At 42.7% G+C, this 25,412-nt stretch overlaps 1 protein-coding gene across 5 annotated transcripts in view; it reads left to right on the top strand.

Moving 5' to 3' along the window:
* The window catches only part of COL6A5 (collagen type VI alpha 5 chain), a 96,549-nt gene that overhangs the window by 22,350 nt on the left and 48,787 nt on the right, over positions 1 to 25,412 (top strand). For all 5 annotated transcript variants that reach the window (XM_047737198.1, XM_047737187.1, XM_047737177.1 and 2 more), the window contains exons 8-22: positions 584 to 915; positions 1,030 to 1,111; positions 3,784 to 3,926; positions 4,505 to 4,597; positions 13,054 to 13,107; positions 14,918 to 14,989; positions 15,328 to 15,354; positions 15,464 to 15,508; positions 15,598 to 15,651; positions 17,534 to 17,596; positions 18,508 to 18,573; positions 19,028 to 19,081; positions 23,146 to 23,181; positions 23,659 to 23,721; positions 25,234 to 25,296. In XM_047737198.1, coding sequence (XP_047593154.1) covers positions 584 to 915; positions 1,030 to 1,111; positions 3,784 to 3,926; positions 4,505 to 4,597; positions 13,054 to 13,107; positions 14,918 to 14,989; positions 15,328 to 15,354; positions 15,464 to 15,508; positions 15,598 to 15,651; positions 17,534 to 17,596; positions 18,508 to 18,573; positions 19,028 to 19,081; positions 23,146 to 23,181; positions 23,659 to 23,721; positions 25,234 to 25,296 — 1,247 coding nt within the window. The remainder of the gene's footprint in view (positions 1 to 583; positions 916 to 1,029; positions 1,112 to 3,783; positions 3,927 to 4,504; positions 4,598 to 13,053; positions 13,108 to 14,917; positions 14,990 to 15,327; positions 15,355 to 15,463; positions 15,509 to 15,597; positions 15,652 to 17,533; positions 17,597 to 18,507; positions 18,574 to 19,027; positions 19,082 to 23,145; positions 23,182 to 23,658; positions 23,722 to 25,233; positions 25,297 to 25,412) is intronic.

Below are 25,412 nucleotides of genomic sequence, written 5' to 3'. Positions count from 1 at the left end.
ATAGCTTTTACAAACTGAAAGTTGCACATGAAAAATGGAGATTTCAGGCTTTCCTTGGGAAAAAGAAAGGCAATCTGATTACACCAGACCCATCTCCCACATGGCTACTCTCAGTGGGAATTGAGTAGTGAACCGACGGGGTTGTTGTTCTCCTTTCATTCTCTTTGATCTCTGTCCATCTAACTCCTTTACATTATCTACCCGGCCTTTGCAGCCATTTACGTTTGTGACATCTGGATTAAATAATCCCTAAGGATATTTCAGATACTTAAAATGTTATGATTATATGAATCATAATATGTCATCATTAAAAGAAAAAATATGCATGTGTGCACACGCACATACACACACAGCCAGCCACTGAAAATGAGGCTAAACCATGATTGGAACTTGAAATATTTGAAAGAGGAGAGAGAAAATACCTGTGTTGATCAAGCAGCCAATATCTTCCTTCTTGAACACTGGGTATAAGGGACCCTCCAGTCCTGAGCCATGCCATGACCACTCTCCTTTTTTCTGCCTGGTCTGCTCTTCCTTATTCTTGTCTACTCATTAATCTGGCCTTGTTTCTCTTGGTCTCCAGATTGCTTTATGGACATAGTGGTCGGGTTTGACATTTCCACTCACCTGCTGGGGCAGCCGTTGTTCTATGGCCACCCCCTGCTGGAATCCTACCTCCCAAGCATCTTAGAGGACATCACCTCCATCGGGAGGGTCAGCTGTGGGGCAGGCACAGAAGTGCTGGTGAACGTGGCCTTCAAGGTGAACAATGACCCTGCCAAGTTCCAACTCTACCAGAGAGCAATATTTGACAGCCTGCAGCAAGTCAATGTCGATGGGCCAACACATCTGAATGCACAGTTCCTGCAGTCGCTGTGGGAGACCTTTAATGATAGACCTAAATCCCATGGACAGGTACTCTTGTCACATTCAGTCTCCCATCTCTGCAATTCTTTCATTTGTTTCGTCCTCCCCAATTATATGTTTCATTTTCACATCATCCCATCCTCTGCTTTTCTCTTCCTCTAGGTTCTACTCATCTTTTCAGATGGTCTTGGGGGTGAAAGCGAGATAATGCTTGAAGATCAATCAGACAGGCTCAGAGCAGCAGGTACAGAATTGCAAATTTAAGTGGTACAACACAGAATGTGCTAATGAGTCCCTTCTTACTCAGGTGTGGTAGATCTTGGGATCTGTCTGGTCATTGGAAGCAGATGCTGTTGGTGCCTTCCCAAACCCCCTTGACCAGCCTGTATGCTTATCCCCCAGATACTGCAAATGCCACAGCCATGTACTTTACCTGTGACCTTCTACAGTCATGTGTCTTTGGCTGACCTGAACCATTACCTTGGAGTGGGGGGTGGGTTTATACAATGTCCCACCTGGAAATGGAAGGGGGACAATCTATATAGGGATAAAAAACATAGCACCCTTCCTCAAGTGGGTCAACTCTGATACAGTTTATACACCAGAGTCCTTCATGAGTCATATCAAGGTGAAGACTTTACTGAGACACATTCTTGCTTACAACTTCCCCCTCCTCTTCCTCTACTTCTTTCTCCCTCAATAAACCATGTACACACAAATTCTTCTCTTAGATTATGGTTCCAGGGCTCTTGACCTAGGACACTACCTACTGTTTCTGATTATCCATGTGAAAGCCACATTGATCTTGAAAAGCATTTCTTAGTATACAACCCCTATCCCTCATCCTAGTTTCAGACCAAGCTGGAAGCTAACTGCAGAAGTTTTGAGAGTCTTATGCAGTGACATGAGGCTCCACTGATTATCAGATGAGATGTATTGTTTGAGACTTTCTGGGTATAGACCCACACTGGTTTCTGGGGTTTAGTATCCATGGGCAACCTCCCTAGAGGCCACAAAATTTCCTGCTTGATTGCTGGGTTGTTTTGTCCTCTTTTCCCACTGTTTTGAGCACATCATGTTCCTTAGTACAACCTCTGGTCCTTTATAGGATCTGGCTCCTTTCCCCACTCTGACCTTCCCTCACTCCCCACACTCAGCATCTCTGGCATACAGAGCCATCCCCTTCTTCCTTCAGCACACCTCCCGCCTCAGTCCCTCAGGCCCCCATTACTGGCACACAACTTTCTTCTACCTAGAACTCTCCCAATCCTTCTCCACTTTCTGTCTCTGGTTCTCTACCTCAACCAGCTTCCATTTGTCCTTCAGGATCAGTGCAGGTATCTCCCAGAAACCTTCCATGACTTTCTAAGACCAAGTTGGGAGCTTCTCCTTTAGGCCTTCAAAGCACCCTGCCATTCCTTCTCAGGACAATTACCACTTCTCAGATCAGCCATCTGATTCCTGTCCACCTTTTCCATTGGACTGGACTTCTGTGAAGGGACAGAGTGTGTCTGTCCTACTCATCTTGTGTCCCTGGTATAGTGATTAATACACAATAGGCTTCTAATAAGCAAATATTTGTTTAATGAAAGGATAAGTGGAACAAATGGACTAGTGAGCAAATTAATGAGTGAGTGAATGAATGAATAAATGGAGTCCTGGCTATGTTCAGGAGTTCACCCTGGGCTTTCCTCAGTTTCGCAGGGCCTGGGCCCCCAGGGGTGTTCAGCCATGGAGATAACTTTGAGAACTATTATTAATTTACATTCAGAAAAATTCAGAAAACCTCTGAAGATGAACAATGCCTTATCTATCTATCTACCTACCTACCTACCTATTTATTTTTATTAACATATACTGTATTATTTGTTTCAGGGGTACAGATCTGTGAATCATCAGTCTTACACAATTCACAGCACTCACCATAGCACATACCCTCCCCAGTGTCCATCCCCCAGCCACCTTATCCCTCCCACCCCCTTCCCTCAGTCTGTTTCCTGATATTAAGAGTTTCTTATGTTTTGGCTCCCTCTCTGGTTTCATCTTGTTTCATTTTTCCCTCCCTTCCCCTATGATCCTCTGTCTTGTTTCTCAAAGCCCTCCTATTAGTGAGATCATATGATAATTGTCTTTCTCTGATTGACTTAATTCACTTAGCATAATATCCTCTAGTTCCATCCATGTTGTTGCAAATGACAAGATTTTGTATTTTTAATGGCTGCATAGTATTCCATTGCATGTGCATATATATACCATAACTTCTTTATCCATTCATCTGTTGATGGACAACTAGGCTCTTTCCATAGTTTGGCCACTTTGGACACTGTTGCTATAAACATTGGGGTGCAGGTGCCCCTTTGGATTACTACATTTGAATCTTTGGGGTAAATGCCCAGTAGTGCAATTGCTGGGTCATAGGGTAGCTCTATTCTTAACATCTTGAGGAACCTCGTACTGTTTTCCAGAGTGGCTGCACCAGCTTGCATTCCCACCCGACAGTGTAGGAGGGTTCCCCTTTCTCCACATTCTCGCCAACACCTGTCATTTCCTGACAGGTTAATTTTAGCAACCTGACTGGTGTGAGGTGGTAGCTCACTGTGGTTTTGAGTTGTAGTTCCCTGATAACAATGCTCTTTCTTAAAAATTGCTTTCAAATACCTAAGAATTGCATCTATCAAAACTTGGTGGTGAGGCATTAAACACAGTTTTCTGCTATTGTTTTTCTGTTAGGTTTGAAGCCTAAACAAGCAAGCAAGCCTGTTTGGTTCTTCATATGTCAAGAGTCCTGCTTCTTCCTATGTTTCCTTTCCCCTTTTTTGATTCTCTGAACATCACTTACCGAGTAGAAATACAACAGGCTTTCTTCTCTTTCACGTGCAATTCCTTTGGTTCGGATCTCTTACGTTTACTGACTAGGACTTGATGCTCTGCTGGTGGTGTCCCTAAATACGACTGCCCACGATGAGTTTTCCAGCTTTGAATTTGGAAAGGGATTTGATTACAGGACTCATCTAACCATTGGCATGAGAGAGCTGGGCAAGATGCTGTCACAGTACCTGGTAAGTTGTGGAGCAGAAATGCAGTTATTCAAAAGGCCATCAGAATGAAATTGGAATTTTGATGAGTATTTCTAGAGACCTCCTTGCTTGCCCCACTAACTAAAGTGCATGGCCTTTAGTAGATGAAAAAGTGTGAAAGACCAGAGCAGCATTATTTTTGTTTTTGTGTGGCCTTCCCTCCTTTATCATCTCACCAAATGAAGGCACAGGCATTAAAATCAACAACAACAACAACAAAAACAACCAGCCCCTAGTCACATAGAAAAGCTCCCAGCAATTCATGCTGCAGTGTGTCAAGGACGAGCCAAGCAGTCTTGTGCAAACTTGGTCTGTGGTCATCTGTGGGGCAGGTGCCCTTTCTATAGAGAGATCATTTTCGGGGAAAGAGGATGTTGTGTTGCAGTTGCTAGCTCAGTGTCCTGTCCTCAGTATGAAGCCAAAGAGCCCCACCGATCCTCTGCAACCCCTCCCCAAAGAGAGAGGATAGCTGTGTAGGTTGTGCCTTAGGATCTCTGAATACAGTTCTTAATGCCGAGAAGTTCCTGACCATTGTCGCTCACTCAAGTTTGCTTTTCTAGGGAAACGTTGCAGAGAAGACTTGCTGCTGCACATTTTGCAAGTGTTTGGGAGATCCAGGTCCTCGTGGATCCCAAGGACTGCAAGCCTCGAAGGTGCCATTCAGTTGTGAAACTATTTTACCCAGTGTGCCTTGATTTTGTGGGTGGAACTGAGGCCACGCAGTACATTTTGCATTTTGTCTTCACTCAATGCCGATGTAATTGCTTCAGACATTTATTTCATGCAACTTCTGAGGTGTAGGAGGCCAGTTTCAAAAGACTCGTTTTGGATACTGCTGTTAAGAATAACTCCCATTTTTCCTCCATATCCTTCATGACGTTGCTCCTTGGTTTTGCCATTTGTACTTTTGCACTTTTTTTTTTAAAGATTTTATTTATTTATTTCACACAGAGAGATCACAAATAGGCAGAGAGGCAGGCAGAGAGAGAGAGGAGGAAGCAGGTTCTCCGCTGAGCAGAGAGCCCGATGCGGGACTCGATCCCAGGACCCTGAGATCATGACCTGAGCCGAAGGCAGCGGCTTAACCCACTGAGCCACCCAGGCGCCCTGTACTTTTGCACTTTTGTAGCTTTGAACAGTTTGAGGAGTGCAAGAGGTGTTGGAGACCGTGGGGAAGGCTGTAGTTCATCAGCAATGAGTGAAATTGAACCACAAAAAGAGCAAGGCATTGCAGATTAATAGCCCTTTAAAAAACAAATTCTAGAAGATCCATTACACAATAGCGTAAATAAATATGTCACGGTGTCTTTGCTAATGGAATGCTCTAAGGTGATGAGGATGAATGAACCGCAGGTACATACACAACATGAATAAGTGTTATAAATACAGTAATGGGCAAAAAAAACCAAAAAAGCAAAATGAAGAAAAATACATATAGTAAGATTCCATTTATAAAAAGTTTGAGAGAGGAGTCAAGATGGCGGAGAAGTAGCAGGCTGAGACTACTTCGGGTAGCGGGAGATCAGCTAAATAGCTTATCTAAAGATTGCAAACACCTACAAATCCAACGGGAGATTGAAGAGAAGAAGAACAGCAATTCCAGAAACAGAAAATCAACCACTTTCTGCAAGGTAGGACTGGCGGAGAAGTGAATCCAAAGCGACGGGAAGATAGACCGCGGGGGGAGGGGCCGGCTCCCGGCGAGCAGCGGAGCAACGGAGCAAAATCAGGACTTTTAAAAGTCTGTTCCGCTGAGGGACATCGCTCCAGAGGCTTAACTGGAAGCCCAGGCGGGGTCAGCGCGGCCTCAGCTCCCGCAGGGTCGCAGAAGGATCGGGGGTGTCTGAGTGTCGCAGAGCTTACCGGTATTAGACGGGGAAGCCGGCTACAGAGACAGAGCCGAGGAGTGACTCTCAGCTCGGGTTGCCTTGAACCGGTCGCAGGCTCGGTCAGCTCAGAGCGCGGCCGGAGGCCAGGGTGGCGGAAGACATTGGGCGCTGTTCTCTGAGGGCGCACTGAGGAGTGGGGCCCCAGGCTCTCGGCTCCTCCGGGCCGGAGACCGGGAGGCCACCATCTTCATTCCCGTCCTCCGGACTCTACGGAAAGCGCTCAGGGAACAAAAGCTCCCGAAAGCGAACCCGAGCGGATTACTCAGCGCGGCCCCGGGTAAGGGCGGTGCAACTCCGCCTGGGGCAAAGACGCTTGAGAATCACTACAACAGGCCCCTCCCCCAGAAGATCAACTGGAAACCCAGCCAGGACCAAGTTCACCTACCAAAGAGAGTGGCGGAATTCCAGAGGAGAAGAAAGCAAAGCACGGAACTCATGGCTTTCTCCCCATGATTTTTTAGCCTTGCAGATAATTTAATTTTTTTTTCTTTTTCAATTTTTTTTTCTTTTTCTCTTCTTCTGCTGAAATTTTTTTTAACTCTTACCTTTTTTTTTTAACGTTTTTTAAATAGTTTATCTAATATATATATTTTTTTCCTCTTTTTATATTTTTTCTTTATCGGCTTTCTTTTTTTTTAATAGTTTCTTTTTTTTTTTTTTTCTTTCTTTCTGAACTCCTTTTTATCCCCTTTCTCCCCCCTCACAATTCGGAATCTCTTCTGATTTGGCTAAAGCATATTTTCCTGGGGTTGTTGCCACCCTTTTAGTATTTTACTTGCTCCTTCATAAACTCTTATCTGGACAAATGACAAGGAGAAAAATTCACCACAAAAAAACAACAACAAGATGCAGTACCAAAGGCTAGGGACCTAATCAATACAGACATTGGTAATATGTCAGATATAGAGTTCAGAATGACGATTCTCAAGGTTCTAGCCGGGCTTGAAAAAGGCATGGAAGATATTAAAGCAACCCTCTCGGGAGATATAAAAGCCCTTTCTGGAGAAATAAAAGAACTAAAATCTAACCAAGTTGAAATCAAAAAAGCTATTAATGAGGTGCAATCAAAAATGGAGGCTCTCACTGCTAGGATAATGAGGCAGAAGAAAGAATTAGCGATATAGAAGACCAAATGACAGAGAATAAAGAAGCTGAGCAAAAGAGGGACAAACAGCTACTGGACCACGAGGGGAGAATTCGAGAGATAAGTGACACCATAAGACGAAACAACATTAGAATAATTGGGATTCCAGAAGAAGAGGAAACAGAGAGGGGAGCAGAAGGTATATTGGAGAGAATTATTGGAGAGAATTTCCCCAATATGGCAAAGGGAACAAGCATCAAAATCCAGGAGGTTCAGAGAACCCCCCACAAAATCAATAAGAATAGGTCCACACCCCGTCACCTAATAGTAAAATTGACAAGTGTTAGTGACAAAGAAAAGATTCTGAAAGCAGCCCGGGAAAAGAAGTCTGTAACGTACAATGGTAAAAATATTCGATTGGCAGCAGACTTATCTACAGAGACCTGGCAGGCCAGAAAGAGCTGGCATGATATATTCAGAGTACTAAATGAGAAAAACATGCAGCCAAGAATACTATATCCAGCTAGGCTATCATTGAAAATAGAAGGAGAGATTAAAGCTTCCAGGACAAACAAAAACTGAAAGAATTTGCAAATACCAAACCAGCTCTACAGGAAATATTGAAAGGGGTCCTCTAAGCAAAGAGAGACCCTCAAAGTAGTAGATCAGAAAGAAACAGAGACAATATACAATAACAGTCACCTTACAGGCAATACAATGGCACTAAATTCATATCTCTCAATACTTACCCTGAATGTTAATGGGCTAAATGCCCCAATCAAAAGACACAGGGTATCAGAATGGATAAAAAAACAAAACCCATCTATATGTTGCCTACAAGAAACTCATCTTAAACCCGAAGACACCTCCAGGTTTAAAGTGAGGGGGTGGAAAAGAATTTACCATGCTAATGGACATCAGAAGAAAGCAGGAGTGGCAATCCTTATATCAGATCAATTAGATTTTAAGCCAAAGACTATAATAAGAGATGAGGAAGGACACTATATCATACTCAAAGGAACTGTCCAACAAGAAGATCTAACAATTTTAAATATCTATGCCCCTAACGTGGGAGCAGCCAACTATATAAACCAATTAATAACAAAATCAAAGAAACACATCGACAAGAATACAATAATAGTAGGGGATTTTAACACTCCCCTCACTGAAATGGACAGATCATCCAAGCAAAAGATCAACAAGGAAATCAAGGCCTTAAATGACACACTGGACCAGATGGACATCACAGATATATTCAGAACATTTCATCCCAAAGCAACAGAATACACATTCTTCTCTAGTGCACATGGAACATTCTCCAGAATAGATCACATTCTTGGTCCTAAATCAAGTCTCAACCGGTATCAAAAGATTGGGATCATTCCCTGCATATTTTCAGACCACAATGCTCTAAAGCTAGAACTCAATCACAAGAGGAAATTTGGAAAGAACCCAAATACATGGAGACTAAACAGCATCCTTCTAAAGAATGAATGGGTCAACCAGGAATTAAAGAAGAATTGAAAAAATTTATGGAAACAAATGATAATGAAAACACAACGGTTCAGAATCTGTGGGACACAACAAAGGCAGTCCTGAGAGGAAAATATATAGCAGTACAAGCCTTTCTCAAGAAACAAGAAAGATCTCAGGTACACAACCTAACCCTACACCTAAAGGAGCTGGAGAAAGAACAAGAAAGAAACCCTAAACTCAGCAGGAGAAGAGAAATCATAAAGATCAGAGCAGAAATCAATGAAATAGAAACCAAAAAAACAATAGAACAAATCAACGAAACTAGGAGCTGGTTCTTTGAAAGAATTAATAAGATTGATAAACCCCTGGCCAGACTTATCAAAAAGAAAAGAGAAAGGACCCAAATAAATAAAATCATGAATGAAAGAGGAGAGATCACAACGAACACCAAAGAAATACAGACAATTATAAGAACATACTATGAGCAACTCTACGCCAACAAATTTGACAATCTGGAAGAAATGGATGCATTCCTAGAGACATATAAACTACCACAACTGAACCAGGAAGAAATAGAAAGCCTCAACAGACCCATAACCAGTAAGGAGATTGAAACAGTCATCAAAAATCTCCAAACAAACAAAAGCCCAGGGCCAGACGGCTTCCCGGGGGAATTCTACCAAACGTTTAAAGAAGAACTAATTCCTATTCTCCTGAAACTGTTCCAAAAAATAGAAATAGAAGGAAAACTTCCAAACTCATTTTATGAGGCCAGCATTACCTTGATCCCAAAACCAGACAAGGATCCCAACAAAAAAGAGAACTACAGACCAATATCCTTGATGAACACAGATGCAAAAATTCTCGCCAAAATACTAGCCAATAGGATTCAACAGTACATTAAAAGGATTATTCACCACGACCAAGTGGGATTTATTCCAGGGCTGCAAGGCTGGTTCAACATCCGCAAATCAATCAATGTGATACAACACATTAATAAAAGAAAGAACAAGAACCATATGATACTCTCCATAGATGCTGAAAAAGCATTTGACAAAGTACAGCATCCCTTCCTGATCAAAACTCTTCAAAGTGTAGGGATAGACGGTACATACCTCAATATTATCAAAGCCATCTATGAAAAACCCACCGCAAATATCATTCTCAATGGAGAAAACTGAAGCTTTTCCGCTAAGGTGCAGGAACACGGCAGGATGTCCGTTATCACCACTGCTATTCACATAGTACTAGAAGTCCTAGCCTCAGCAATCAGACAACAAAAGGAAATTAAAGGCATCCAAATCGGCAAAGAAGAAGTCAAACTATCACTCTTCGCAGATGATATGATACTCTATGTGGAAAACCCAAAAGACTCCACTCCAAAACTGCTAGAACTTGTACAGGAATTCAGTCAAGTGTCAGGATATAAATCAATGCACAGAAATCAGTTGCATTTCTCTACACCAACAACAAGACAGAAGAAAGAGAATTAAGGAGTCCATCCCATTTACAATTGCACCCAAAACTATAAGATACCTAGAATAAACCTAACCAAAGAGACTAAGAATCTATACTCAGAAAACTATAAAGTACTCATGAAAGAAATTGAGGAAGACACCAAAGAAATGGAAAAATGTTCCATGCTCCTGGATTGGAAGAATAAATATTGTGAAAATGTCTATTGCTACCTAAAGCAATCTACATATTAATGCAATTCCTATCAAAGTACCATCCATTTTTTTCAAAGAAATGGAACAAATAATCCTAAATTTATATGGAACCAGAAAAGACCTCGAATAGCCAAAGGAATATTGAAAAAGAAAGCCAAAGTTGGTGGCATCACAATTCCGGACTTCAAGCTCTATTACAAAGCAGTCATCATCAAGACAGCATGGTACTGGCACAAAAACAGACACATAGATCAATGGAACAGAATAGAGAGCCCAGAAATGGACCCTCAACTCTATGGTCAACTAATCTTCGACAAAGCAGGAAAGAATGTCCAATGGAACAAAGACAGCCTCTTCAATAAATGGTGTTGGGAAATTGGACAGCCACATGCAGAAAAATGAAATTGGATCATTTCCTTACACCACACACGAAAATAGACTCAAAATGGATGAAGGATCTCAATGTGAGAAAGGAATCCATCAAAATCCTCGAGGAGAACACAGGCAGCAACCTCTTCGACGTCAGCCGCAGCAACATCTTCCTAGGAACATCACCAAAGGCAAGGGAAGCAAGGGCAAAAATGAACTTTTGGGATTTTATCAAGATCAAAAGCTTTTGCACAGCAAAGGAAACAGTGAACAAAACCAAAAGACAACTGACAGAATGGGAGAAGATATTTGCAAATGACATATCAGATAAAGGGCTAGTGTCCAAAATCTATAAAGAACTTAGCAAACTCACACCCAAAGAACAAATAATCCAATCAAGAAATGGGCCGAGGACATGAACAGAATTTCTGCAAAGAAGACATCCAGATGGCCAACAGACACATGAAAAAGTGCTCCATATCCCTCGGCTCAGGGAAATACAAATCAAAACCACCAGAGATATCACCTCACACCAGTCAGAATGGCTAAAATTAACAAGTCAGGAAATGACAGATGGCTGGCGAGGATGCGGAGAAAGGGGAACCCTCCTACACTGTGGTGGGAATGCAAGATGGTGCAACCACTCTGGAAAACAGCATGGAGGTTCCTCAAAATGTTGAAAATAGAACTACCCTATGACCCTGCAATTGCACTGCTGGGTATTTACCCTAAAGATACAAACATAGTGATCCGAAGGGCACATGCACCCGAATGTTTATAGCAGCAATGTCTACAATAGCCAAACTATGGAAAGAACCTAGATGTCCATCTACAGACGAATGGAGATAAGAAGATGTGGTATATATACACAATGGAATACTATTGCAGCCATCAAAAGAAATGAAATCTTGCCATTTGCGACGACGTGGATGGAACTAGAGGGTATCATGCTTAGCGCAACTCAGTCAATCGGAGAAAGACAACTATCATATGATCTCCCTGATATGAGGGAGAGGAGATGCAACATGGGGGGGTGAGGGGGTAGGAGAAGAGTAAAGGAAACAAGATGGGATTGGGAGGGAGACAAACCATAAGTGACTCTTAATCTCACAAAACAAACTGAGGGTTGATGTGGGGAGGGGGTTGAGAGAGGGGGTGGGGTTATGGATATTGGGGAGGGTATGTGCTATGGTGAGTGTTGTGAAGTGTGTAAACCTGGCGATTCGCAGACCTGTACCCCTGGGGATAAAAATATATGTTTATAAAGCTGTTAAAAAAAAAAAAAAAAAAAAAAAAAGAAAGAAAGGATGAATACCCAAGTTTTGTAGCAACATGGACGGGACTGGCAGAGATTATGCTGAGTGAAATAAGTCAAGCAGAGAGAGTCAATTATCATATGGTTTCACTTATTTGTGGAGCATAACAAATAGCATGGAGGACAAGGGGAGATGGAGAGGAGAAGGGAGTTGAGGGAAATTGGAAGGGGAGGTGAACCATGAGAGACTATGGACTCTGAAAAACGATCTGAGAATTTTGAAGGGGTGGGGGGTGGGAGGTTGGGGGCACCAGGTGGTGGGTATTGTAGAGGGCACAGATTGCATGGAGCACTGGGTGTGGTGCAAAAATAATGAATACTGTTATGCTGAAAAAATAAAAAAAAAATTAAAAAGAAAAAAAAAAAAAAAAAGTTTGAAGCGAGCAAAACTAACCAATCATGTCTAGGGATGAATAATTCAGTAGTGAAGTATAAAAAAAAAGCCAAGAGTGTGTCCCCTGGGGTGTCGGTGGGAGTGCTTGGCATTGGCGGAGGTTGGAGGAGGGTGGCGAGGCTGCGTCCCGTTTCTTGGTCATGGTGGTGGCTACATGGACATTCACTTTATAATAATTAAACCATGCCTTTAGATTTTATTTATTTTATGCACTTTTTCAAATGCAGTTTGATATCATAAGTAAAGGAGTCTTTTTTTTTTTTTTTAAGAGAGTAAACACTACTAATAAGTTCTGCACTGCCTATCCGTGGGTACGTGATCTTGGCCATTTTACTGAGTTACAATGCTTTGTTCAGCACAGTTTCCTCTCCCCTCACTTGGCTCTGGTCAGTCTTAAAGTTACACTCCAAGAGCACAGCCCCAGGTGTACTGAGCAGAGAGCCGGGACCTCTGTTTTACTGTGAGGAAAGCAAAGCCCTGTTGAAATCTTTGCCATAAAGAAGCCACGAGGCAGTTAAACTCCACGTGGCAGAGGAAGTGATGACCGCCACTGAAATATATGTAACCTCGCTAGGAGAAGTGCTTCTTTTTCCTTGAGCTCTCAGAAAAGCAAAAGGAAATAAAATGATCTCTCTGGAAATGTGATCGATTTGCCTTCTATGAGAGTTGTAGTGGCTACAGCTGCCTACCACGCAGCCTCTTAGGTGTAGGAACCCCCCAGACACCCTAAGCTGCAAAGTCAGCTCCACAGGTTAGACTCCAGCAGGAGTCTGGGCTTGTCAGATTCTCCCCCAGACTCACAGCCACCCCCACAGACACTGTGACCAAGTTGAAAGGAGGCAATTGTCTAATGATTTCATAAGTTCAGATTGAAGGATGCTGACCAAAATGTATTTTTCTCTTTCCTCCCAGGGTTTTCCAGGTCTGAAAGGCAGCAGAGGACACAGGGGAGACGACGGAGATCCCGTAAGTTTTTCTGACCCTCCCCCCCAACACAAGCAATGATTTTCTTTTGCATGGACAGCTTTATGTTCCTACAGAAAGGGTTTGTTTATATGGGGTGTTTTGGTGGATTTGGAAGAAAATGGGTTTCTCCTTCACCCCTTTTTTTTGGTCTGGATCATGAACACTCACCAAATCCACTTTTGCAGGAAGGGAGGGAGCAGGCTTGCCTACATGTTGCCTGGCATGTTTTTATCAGTGGCAGGGAGGAGAGCATGGTCCTGTCTCCCCTGTGCAGGGCGCAATAGGGCTGACTACTAGTGAGGGTCTGTCTTCAGACCTGGAGCTCAGTGCTGAGTGCACGGAAAGTCACGGCTTCATGGGTCCATGTAACACAGAGGTTTTCTAATCTCAGTCTTTGACCCTTAAACCAGAACTCTCACATGGTTCATCGATCAAATTATGATTAGAAGGAACTGAAATACTTGAGTGGCTCTGTTTGGGGTGGGGAAAGTTCAGGAAGCATCCAGCCTGCATCTCCATCCCCTTAGAATTGAGCTAGCTCTCCACCAGGGCAGCAATATTTAAAACAAAATTATATCATGCCTGGGCAGGTATAATTAAAAGTATAAGCTCAGTTAGACAGCCAAAGGCTGACCTAGACATGAAACCCTAGCAAGACATTTAACTTCCTCTCAGTCTCCTGATCTATAGACAGATAACATTCCTCTAAGACTCTAGTGTTGACCAGTTTACAAAATGACCACAAAGGGGAGTGCCCCAACCCACCTACCCCATACCTGCAGAAGGGTCTTAGAGCCCACTGATACAGCATAGAGGACTTTGAGTGTGAGTGTCTGGCCACAAGCCCACATCTGGCTGACAGTCCCGTCAACAGGTCACAATGTTCAGTATCTCTCAGTGTCCTGTGACCATGAGTGAGGCCTCTTACCTCTCAGTGTCCTGTGACCATGAGTGAGGCCTCTTACTTTTCCTGGGAGTAATCTCCAGAATAAAGAAAGCAAAGCAGGAGGAAGGAAGATCCCTTCTTCCCTAAACTACCAGGGAGGAAATAACCAAGCTCATTGCTAAACAACTATTTATCCAAACAGCATACCCTAAGCACCCACTTTACAGCCAGATCTGACAGAGCCAGGTGCAAGGGACATAACTGGGTAAAGAGAGAGTGGGGGGATTCCTGTCTTCAAGGAGCACTACATTTCTTTTCTCTGGAAATTCATTTACTCTAGCATTTTCCTGTGTTTAAATATTTCCTGGGAGAAACAGGATTGATGGGATACGCACATACCATTGACCTTGAGCACTCTTCCCCTAGTGGACGGTCTGACTTTGGGACTCTTTCCCCTGGTGGTCCTTTCCATGAGCACTTGCACTTCCCATCTCTGAGTTCTGGTAGCAGGGGCCCGTCCCATCAGCGGCTTCTACTCAGCTCCGGCCCCTGGCTTCAGAACCACCAGCTGTGCTGGCTTCTCCAGGGCAGCACTGGGACCTTGGCTACCATGCCAGGGCCAACGTGTATTACTGGAGTCTTTGAAAGGGGGCTGGAATGTGACGCAACTTCTGAACATTTGGCTGTGCCGTCTGCTGAGGACAGTGAAGCCACTGGGCTCCTCCTGCACCTCCGTATGATCTTGGGTCTGTAAGGAGGCCTGGAAGGTTGACGGGGAAGACATGTTGAATAGAGAGGAGAGCCAGAGGTAAATGAATGCATTTGCAGAAGGAAGAGCTTCACTTCTAAAGGGCAAACTGCTGGCAACTTTTGACAAGAGTCACTGTGGTGACCTGTTTTACCTGTTTGGCTGCCTTTTCTTAGGGAAGACGAGGAGACTTTGGACCCCCAGGAGATAAAGGGATTGCAGGATGTCCAGGGGAGCATGGTCAAAAGGTGAGGCTCTGCTAGAAATGTGATTTTGAATTCTCTACAACATGCTCTGTTGTCTCTTCTTCTCTCCCTCCCTTTCTCTCTTCCATGCCCCCCATTGCCTTTCTCCAATTACATAGCTATGTCTTCACCTGTGGACTAATTCAACTTCTTAGAAATCTTAATGAGTTCAGAGCCTTCATTCAATCCCTCTATCATCCGTTTGTGCTTAGAGAGCCAGAAGCAATTAAAGAAACACAATTGCTTCTTTAGGGAGGCAGCCGCTGCCTGCTGCAGCAGTCTGTGAATCCAACTGCTGTCTGTCTTTGATGTGTCAGTGAGAGAGATTTCATCTTTTACAGGGAACCAAAGGATTTTCTGGAAGTAAGGTACTGTAGTTTCTTCTCAGTTCAATTCGATTTCCCGACAGAATTAGCTTCCCATTAAGCATGTGGCAGAGCCCTCTTCGGACCTGAATGCCCTCCTGTTGTCCCTCAGGGAGAACAAGGAGAGGATGGGGTTGACGGACTGGATGGAGAAGAGGTAAGCCATGCTTCAGTTATCATAACATGGTCAGGAGGTTGATGTATTTCTCTTTAAATGGGAATTTTGTTTTCCTTGACTTCCTTTAGGGCTTTCGTGGATTTCCTGGGGAAAAGGGAGAAAAAGGTGATCCAGGATCTCAGGTAACACTTTCAATACATCAAAGAAGGAGAATTTGGCAACAGGGACAGTCTTAACTGATGTGTGCCAGTGCTTCATGGGGAGAAGTGTGACAGCTGACCTGACCATGCAGGAAGTCCTGTTACTACTGAGTAGATGCTACATTCCCATTTGGGAATTTTCAGAAATTCCAGAGAGAGGGAGTCAAGGCATACAAGGTTCTTCTACGGGCAGGTTACTCAGAAATCTGAAAATGAATGTTTTGCCTGTCAGTGGCTTCCATGTTCTCTTTATTGCACCGGGGAAAAAAAGAAAACAACCTAAAAAGCAAGAGAAAAATACAGAATTATTTTGATGACCTCTCTGTAGCAAATCACAGTGAAATGTTTTTTTTATCTTAAATTCAATTCAATCCTTATTGACATGTGCCTACCTGGTTCCAAGCAGCTCTGTTTTTATGTTCTGATCCATTTATTCATCCAATATTTTTGAATACCTGGCATATGCCAAGCACTGGGTTGTGTGCTGAAGATTCAGAGATGAACCACATGTCCTTGTCCTCATGGATTCTGGGATATTAGAAGACTGATATATTAATAGCCAAAGACAGTACAGAATGTGTTTAAGGCCATGTTGGCCCAGAGAAGGCACCTAACTCAGCAGGGTAGGAAGGAAATCCAGGAAGTCTTCCTAGAGGAAATGATCCCTGAGCTGAAGATGAGAGGCATTAGCAAGACATGGAGGAAAGGCATTCCAGACAGAGGGAACAGCATAAGCAAAGACATGGAGGCTTGGGGGGCACTGCACATTGAGCATCAGAGTACAGGTGGATGGAGGTGAGGTTCTAGAGGTAGTGGGAAGAGATTGGGAAGGCACTCCCATGTGCCATGTGGGCCATGTGGAGGACTTGGGCTTTTAACCATCAGGCAATCAGGTGTCTTTGAAAGATTTTAAGTATGAATGAATTTGCATATTAGAACTATTACTTGGCAGTGGTGTGGAGGATGTGTGTCAGAGATGACATAGATACACGGCATAGATGAGAGAATCTGGAATAATCAAGGTGAGAAGTGATGAAGCCTTCAAGTAAAGCAACGTCAATGAGAACAGACAGAAGACATACTAAGGACATAGCAGGGCCCGGGCTGGAACGAGCAGCCAGAGTGCAGGATTTAAGAAAGTACTCCTTCTCAGAGATATGCAAAGTGTGAGTGTCTCCCTAAATTTTGCATCCTAGGTGACTTGCTTCTCTCACCCCAGTTCTGTCTCCAGGACATAAGATCTCTAGATCTAGGTGACCAGAAAAGCAGGAAATGAGGAGTCAGTCAAAATGCCTTCAAGTGCCCTGGTTTGGCGAAGCTGAGTTGGGAACACTTGAGTTTGAGATGACATGTGGAATACTCCTGTGAAGGTTTCCAGTGGGCAATTTAATTATAAACATCAAAAGTTTCTAGACTGGCTGCGATGTCCAATGTAATACTCACTCCCAATATATGACACTTTAAATTCAAATTAGTGACTGTAAAAAATTCTGCTCTTCATTCGTCCTAGCCACATTTCATGTGCTTAGTAGCCATATGTGGCTAGGGGCTACCATATTAGACAATGCAAATATAAAGTATTTCTATTACTGCAGAAAAGTTCTGTCAGATGGTGCTATGCTAGATCATGAGAAATTTCCCATTGCTCAGCCTCCCTATAGATAATCCTGACCATAGGCTTAAAACTGCACTGAGTACTGCCTAAGAAGTCTGAGGAAACTGGTTGGGAGAGAGGAACATGGATCATTTTGTCCGATTAACTTTCTTGCCTCTAAAACACACATTTGACATTTTAACACCATTATAAACCCCTCATACAAGCTAACTCAGAAGCTCATATTCTTTTTTTTTTTTTTTTTTTCAGGGCAGCCCAGGTTCCAGAGGTCCCCCTGGGGGATATGGGGAAAAGGGCTTCCAAGGAGATCCTGTAAGTTACTTGGGTCTAGTTGGCTCTGAATTTCGTAGTTGCTCCAAATTCCTCTCTCCTTTCCCTTGTGTCTCCTGCTAAGCTGTAGTTGAAGGCTTGTCTTGGGATTTGGAGTAGTAGCTGTTGACTGAGAAGTAACTGCTATGAAAAAAAATCTGTGTGCATCTGACCTTGGCTGATTATATTGGAAATTTGGAACTGGGAACTAAGGTTCCATCCTAATTATCCTTAAATGTTACATTGAGAAGTTCAAGTTCATTTTGGGGAGAAATTTTCACAAATTTACTTATTGGGCTTCTAATCTTCCAGATTCCCTATTTGCAGACTTGATCAGAAAGGAATCTTATTGCATCGCTAAGGGAGTAGCGTAAGCATGTTTGGACTAGTGCATCAGTGACGATGCCAATACAGAGAAGAGAAAATCATCATGGTTTCATCAGACAGTCATTAGCAAACACTCTTAACACTTCATTTGTCACCAGACCCTCTTCATTCAAAATTAGGGAAATATTTTCATTTTTTCAAAAAATCTATGAATTTCAAATATGGAGAATTTTCTCTCACTTTTCCTCACTTAACCCAAATTAACACAAGATAAAACCAGAGGAGGAGACAAACCATAAAAGACTCTTAATCTCGGGAAATAAACTGAGGGTTGCTGGAGGGGAGAAGGGTAGGAGGGGTAGGGTGGCTGGGTGATGGACATTGGGGAGGGTATGTGCTATGGTGAGTGCTGTGAATTGGGTAAGACTGATGAATCACCGACCTGTACCCCTGGGGCAAATAATACATTATATGTTAATAATTTTAAAAAATCAAATTAGCTTTCTACTTTAAAATTGTACCATGGTATGTGAAAAAAAAAAGCTAATATTTCTTGGTTTTAAAATCCTTTTTAAATCTTCCTCCAGGGTAATCCAGGACAAAACAGTAACATCAAGGGACAAAAGGGCTCCAAAGGAGAACAAGGAAGACAAGTAATTGGATCCATTTTACATACATAGCATCTATAGATCTATTTATATATGTATGAATAACTCATTCTGTTACTAAGCTGAGACTTTCATAAAGTCTAAATTAATTACTTAGTAAAATATGTAACGCTTCTATAATTGAATAACAACCCTAAGTTCACATTTCGAAGAGCCTTATTTCCTGAAACAAGACACATCTGTAGTGGGCTATAGTTCCACGGGTAAAATTATTAAGTTTCTGGCAGGTGATATTATATGGGGAAACTGATAGTTAGCAATGCACGTTGTTATGCCATTTTCCTCTTTAACAGATACAGACCCAGTAGTGTTAATATGCAGATAGATTCTAGCATGACACATTTGTTCTGCTGTTTTAATAGTGCATGAAGTTTTTCTGCTGATGTAGTTATTCAGAATCTTATGCCTTATGATCTTGGGGAAACAATTATATTTCTAGGGTACACCTGGACAGAAAGGAACACCAGGCAGTCCTAATTCCAGAGGAAATAGGGTAAGTATGTTCTATGAACATTTATTTTCCCTCCTTTTCACCCGAAGGCGCCACAGAGGCATTCACAATATTTGCCAGTGCAGAGTTGGCTGGCCCAGGGCTGATACATCGGTGCTATTGTCATCTGGGGCCAGATGATGTGCGGGACTATGATGTGCTTTTATAAGATGTGTCAGAGCAGCCCTGTTTTCTACCCACTAGATGTCAGTAGCTCACTCCCCCCAAGTTGTGACAGATAAAATGTCTGCAGATTTTGCCAGATGTCTGGGATGAGGGTAGTGGGGAATGAGGGCAGAGGACAAAATCACTCCTTGTTGAGAACTTCTGTGACAGTCTGCCTTCCTCTTTCCGCCTTCCAGAAGCTTCTGAATATCTTTGGAGACAGTCGGTGCCTCTAACACGAAAGCCCTCCTCCAGTAGCTTAGCATCTTTGAGCTTCTCTAAGAATATGAATTGGATAAACATACTCTCTTTCTCTTCAAGTGTTGCCAATGGGAAAGAAAAGTCACTGATAAATTATTCCTGAATGAACCAAAACACTGGTGACTAAGGCCAAGCCTGGGGCAACCTCCAGACTCTAGGACAACCTTATAGCATCTCATGTGATATCAAGCCTAAAACAGGGATATTGGATTTCCCCTTCTTTTTTAAGAACAACAAAGAAATCACTTTTTTTATGGACTACTGAAGTGAGAGGTGACATTTCCAATGTGTTAGAAAACCTTTTATCGGGCGCCTCGGTGGCTCAGTCAGTTAAGTGTCTGCCTTCAGCTCATGTGGTGATCCTGGTGTCCTGGGATCGAGCCAGGGGTCCGGCTCCAGGTTCTGTGGAGAGACTGCTCCTCCCTCTACCTCTGCACCTCTGCACCTCCCCCCACCCTCTGTCTCTCATGAATAAATAAATAAAATCTTAAAAGAAAGAAACCCTTTTATCATCCACTCAGAATGGAGAGTATGAAAAGACAATAATGTACAGCACCCTAGATCTATTTGACCCTAAGCTTTGTTCAAGAGGGAACCGAAAATAGTTGGCTTCTTTTTCTATTACAGACTTGGGAGTCTTATCACCTTGAAGGCTGTGGCTGATTGCCTTTCTCTCTGGAACAGATAGTGGAGGAATGTGTTTTAATTCCTTTTGCCTTTGTTTATCTTGAATCATAGTTCTTAGGGATAAGATCTAGTCAGATGGCTTAGGCTTCTTGGTGCTTCTGGTAAAAATTCTCTGGGAGTCTGCAGTCTTCTCCATATGCAAGAATTAAAATTAACGAGAGGAAGCAGCAGAGCAGCAAGATACACTACATGAGATAAATTTTTAAAGATAAGTACGTATTTTTGTTGGTTTAAGAGAAAATACTCTTAGTTTGAGAGAGCTTTGTAACTGTCACCATCAATCAGGCACGTTTTGAAAAGAGATGCTGGGGTGGGGTCGGGGGTTTACTACTTGGACAATCCAGCCAATGACTTGAAGTCACTTCAGAGACAGGAGGCTCTCAGCGTCCCTCTCCTATCTTCACCAGCTTCCCCACCAAGCTCCTACCTTTGCAATCACTTTTCTTCTGAACTGAACAAGGCAACGTGAATCTAAAACAACATCAAGCTTTTCTGCCTCTTCCCCCAGCTCTCCAGTGAAGAATTCTCTGTGAGGGTCAGAGGATCTTGAGTAGATAGATTCCGAAGCAAGCATGTAGGACACTGCCTCCTCTGTGACAGAAGCCCCTTATGCGGGTTAGTTGTGCCAGCTGTTGCCAAAACGGTGGACTGATGTACTGAGAACCAGACGACTTGAAACGACAACATTACAGACCCCTTGTTTTTGGCCTGCCACACACAAAAGCTTATAAATAGTAGTACTTCTAGCATTTATTCTGTGCTGGGTCCTGATCAGATCACTTTCAAATATTAAATCCTCCTTAAAAACTTACTAGATAGATACTGTTATTATATCCATTTTATAGATGAGAATAATCAAGAACCCTTGAGCAGCTTGCCCAAGATCAGGATAAGTAGCAAGTGGCAGAACTGGGGTTTGAGCCCAGACCATCTCACTCCAGAGTCCAGGGTCCTAACCTTCTGGCTAAGGCTTATTGCACAATTATTCTGCACCACACAGGCTTTAAAGGGCAGTGTTGAGCTCAAGAGTGCCTGACTTCTAAAGACATGTCCCTAACCACTGTGCAATATTGTCTGTATACAGAATAAATGCTCTTTTACCTCCCCTTTTTTTAAATTTCTTTTCAGAGTAACAGAATTCATTGTTTTTGCATCACACCCAGTGCTCCATGAAATCCGTGCCCTCCTTAATACCCACCACCTGGCTCCCCCAACTTCCCACCCCGACCCCTTCAAAACCCTCAGATTGTTTTTCAGAGTCCATAGTCTCTCATGGTTCACCTCCTCTTCCAATTTCCCTCAACTCCCTTCTCCTCTCCATCTCCCCTTGTCTTCCATGTTATTTGTTATGCTCCACAAATAAGTGAAACCATATGATAATTGACTCTCTCTGCTTGACTTATTTCATTCAGCATAATCTCTTCTAGTCCCGTCCATGTTGCTACAACGGACGAATGGATAAGGAAGATGTGGTCCATATACACTATGGAGTATTATGCCTCTTTTAGCCTTTTTAATGGAGTTATGACATCACAGGGTAACAGTGGCCTCAACTTCCGTTTGCTAATTCTCTGCTTTTGTATGTCAAGAGCTCTATTACATACATCAAGGTACAAAGAGCTGACAGAAGTTACTCATGGGTAACTTCTCCCAAAGTGCATTTGCATTTTGATAGGAGAGTCCCTGAATAGGGGAAGCAGAACCCCAGTGGAAGAATTCCAGTCATCAGCCAACCTGATAGAGATGATACTTGGTTAGGAAGTTCATTCAAAGGAACTCCAGAAGGTAGGCAGTTGAAAGAAAACCGATTCTCAAAAAATTTCCATGGCTACCTTTCTGAATGCATGAATAGAATTTTTAAATTTATTATTATTATTATTATTGATTTTTTTAATTTAAATTCAATTAGCCAATATATAGTACATCATTAGTTTCAGGTGTAGTGTTCAATAGTTCATAGAATTTTTTAAAAGTCTTTAGGAGGACACGTGATATAATGAGCACTGGGTGTTATATAAGATGGGTGAATAACTGACCTCTATCTCTGAAACTAATAATCCATTATATGTTAATTCGTTGAATTTAAATAAAAATTTTAAAAAATGAAGTCTTTGTCTTGTACGTAAAGTAGTCATAGTTGTTTATCACAAATTGATGGTTGAGATGCTCCACAGCTTGCTCAAAGGGGCAGAGATGAGGAGGCCGTGAAGGTACAGATTTTATTGTTGCTGTTTAGGCGGAAAGAAGTTAGGATCTAGGGTCTGAATCATCTGCGTTGATCACTCGCTGGAAAGGACAGGGTGTGGCAAAGGAGCCACTAGAGGGAGAGCCTGAGCTGGCAACGTGGAGATCGCTTCTTGTTAAGTGCAGATTTCCCAGCGTCAGAGATCAGCCCCTTTCTCAAAGCATGGCAGTGCCATTGAACCGCCATGTAGTTGAGCAGATCCACAGCCATTTCCTTCTTGCAGAATTCCATGAAAACAGACCTCAGTGGGCCCATGAGAAGCACTGAATATGACAATTTCTATTCTCCCTTGAGATACATGCAGGGCCTCCGACAGAGAGATGGACAGGACACACAGCTTGTCCTCACATAGGAAGCCTCTGATTATCAGAGAGTACTTTGTGGGATTTGTTGAAGAGGGGAAGATAGAAGACAGGTTCTTCAGAATGATTTGATTCTCTAAACAGCCTCCCGAATAATTGTCAGAGGCGGTTAGACGAGCTGGATCTGTAATGACTTTCAGATTGGCTTTCAATCAATCCCCCAAATGTTAGTCTATAATGAAGTGCCCAGTGTGAAAACTTGTCTTTGGAAAGTGCCTCAGGGAAGCTATTTCTGTGAGCTACTCATTACTTATGTCTGTCAGGGAATCAAACAGGCTGGTCTGCCTCTAAAGGATGCTCCATCTGGATACATACACAACACTAACACTTTGCCTTTTCTGTTCCAGGGAAGGGAAGGCGTAAGGGGGCCTCCAGGTGCCTCGGTAAGTACCCTTTACTTCCTGCCCTCCGTGGTAGACGGTCCAAGGAGGTTCCTCATATGCAGATGGCCCTGGGAATGAATGAGCATTTGACAAGGACATTGTAGGAAGTGCACAGCATTGGACATGGCCCCACCAATGGAGGGAAACACTAGTTCAGCTGCCAGAAACTGGACCTGGCCTAGGCAGAACCCTCTTCACAGACACCTCCTAGACCAGAGGACCTGCTGTCTGTTTGCCTGCTTTTCACCCACACTGCGAATTGATTGCACAAGTGCCATTCTTTACTAGAATCAGAAACAATCTTGTGTTCATTTTTATTATGGGAAAGAGTAAAATCCTAGGCCAAGTAAGGGGTGAGCCAACATTCAGTCATAATAGTACCCATGTACTATACATTATAGTACTAGATAGTATAAAGAGAGAATGTATATGGAAACTGTGTGGAAAAAGTGTTAACACTGAAAATTTGTTCACCAGGGGGAACCGGGAAATCGTGGACCTCAAGGTGTTCCGGGAACCAACGGATTACAAGGCCCACAGGTGTGTTGAAGAATTTCCTAAATATTGATAAATAATGCTGGTTATCCTGATGGGAAGAGGGTTTATAGTTCTGTATAAAAATAAATAACTGAGAAATGTTTACTCTGGTCCCGCCTTCCTCCATGGACCATGTTTCTGGAATTCTACATTTCCCATCATGGGAGAGTGATTTTGTTCCATCGAACCTGCTCCTATTTTGAACAGAGGAAATGGATGCTCTTGCGTTCACCACTGTTGTTATCAGCTTGTTAGTAATAATGAATTATTAAGACCTTAATATTATATTAGTAATGAATATCAGGATCAACAAATTGGTTTTCCTTAATGGAAGGCCTGCACACAGATCTCATGAAGGGAAGTTAGGAATTGGAAACTGTTATTTAACTCATCTAAAGCTAATTCTCACAGGGTGAGTGTCCTTTTAGAATATTAATGATAGGGCTTTACATGAGCCATTTTTTCTTGGCCATATCATTACTGATATGAGCACTGGAGTCTGGACATCTCTGTCTTCCTTCCATGTTGGAAAGATGCTGGGGTCATCCCTAGGTAATGGCCTTGGAAAAAGGAGTATTTAGTTACCTTATGGGTCCCACTTTAAGCCAGAACTTGCCTGGAAGGTGTGCATAGATCTGAGGCCTCAAGAGTTCATTTTTCTTTTAGGAGGTTTCAGATGATTCACATTAAGGCAGAATTTGGTATTCTCTTGAGGGTTCTGGGGTTCCTAAACCAAGCCACCTGTTAGCAAATCCTTTAGGTTAAGTAACCATGGGATCAGTTCTGATCTATCCCCAGGCCTTGTAGGGAGAGGGGTGACATTACCTCAGCTACTCCAGGGTCCCTTTGATACTTAGGGAGTGAACTACATCTAGTCCAATGGGTGCAACCACCATTTGCACTGGGCAGCTGGGGCCATTTTATAGCTGGTGCTTTGGTGAGGGCAAAGTTGACCAGCACCTCTAGTTTTTTCTTCTGTGTGAGAGATCTAGACGTGTATCCTGTGGTAAATATAGTATGTACACATGTATTTGATAGTAAACGAAGTAGAAAATGTGCTTACATTCCTCTGCTAAATGTCCTTTTGTGGGAACTTGAAACAACTTTGTTCTCTATTTTACAAATTGATGGTGAGCGCTCTGGCCCAGGTAACCTGCCCCAGCAAAGAATCCATCTGACTTTTGTTTATGTCTTACTTCCTTCTTCTAAGGGTTTTATTTCTCCCTTTGGTTTCTTTTCCATGTCTCCCTGTCAGAGTGGGATGACAGTCTTGGACCCAGGCAGGGATTCCTTGATAAGTTCTGTACTACTGAGTCTGGTCCTCCCTTCCATTCCTATTGTAAGATACGCTTAAACTCAGAGTTAAAAGGCTACTTGAAGGGTTGGAACAGTGCCTTTCTGTGGATGTGTTTCAAAAGTACATTTCCTCTGCTTCATTGTACCATGTTTCTTTCTTTCTTTCTTTTATTTATTTATTTATTTATTTATTTATTTATTTATTTTTAACCACCGAAGGGGTTAGATGGAATTCCTGGCAGAAAAGGAGAGAAGGGAAGCGAGGGGCATAAAGGACCGCAGGTGAGTGATCCAGGAACCTTAGAGTCAGTGGCCTCTAGCAACACCATTTCTTCTTCCTTCAAAAACATCATCTTCTGTAGTTTATTTTATATTATGTATATATGGGATATTTTATT

This window comes from Lutra lutra, chromosome 1 (genome assembly GCF_902655055.1).
Source record: "Lutra lutra chromosome 1, mLutLut1.2, whole genome shotgun sequence".
NCBI classification, from domain to species: domain Eukaryota; kingdom Metazoa; phylum Chordata; class Mammalia; order Carnivora; family Mustelidae; genus Lutra; species Lutra lutra.
This window is presented reverse-complemented; position numbering and strand designations above follow the sequence as displayed.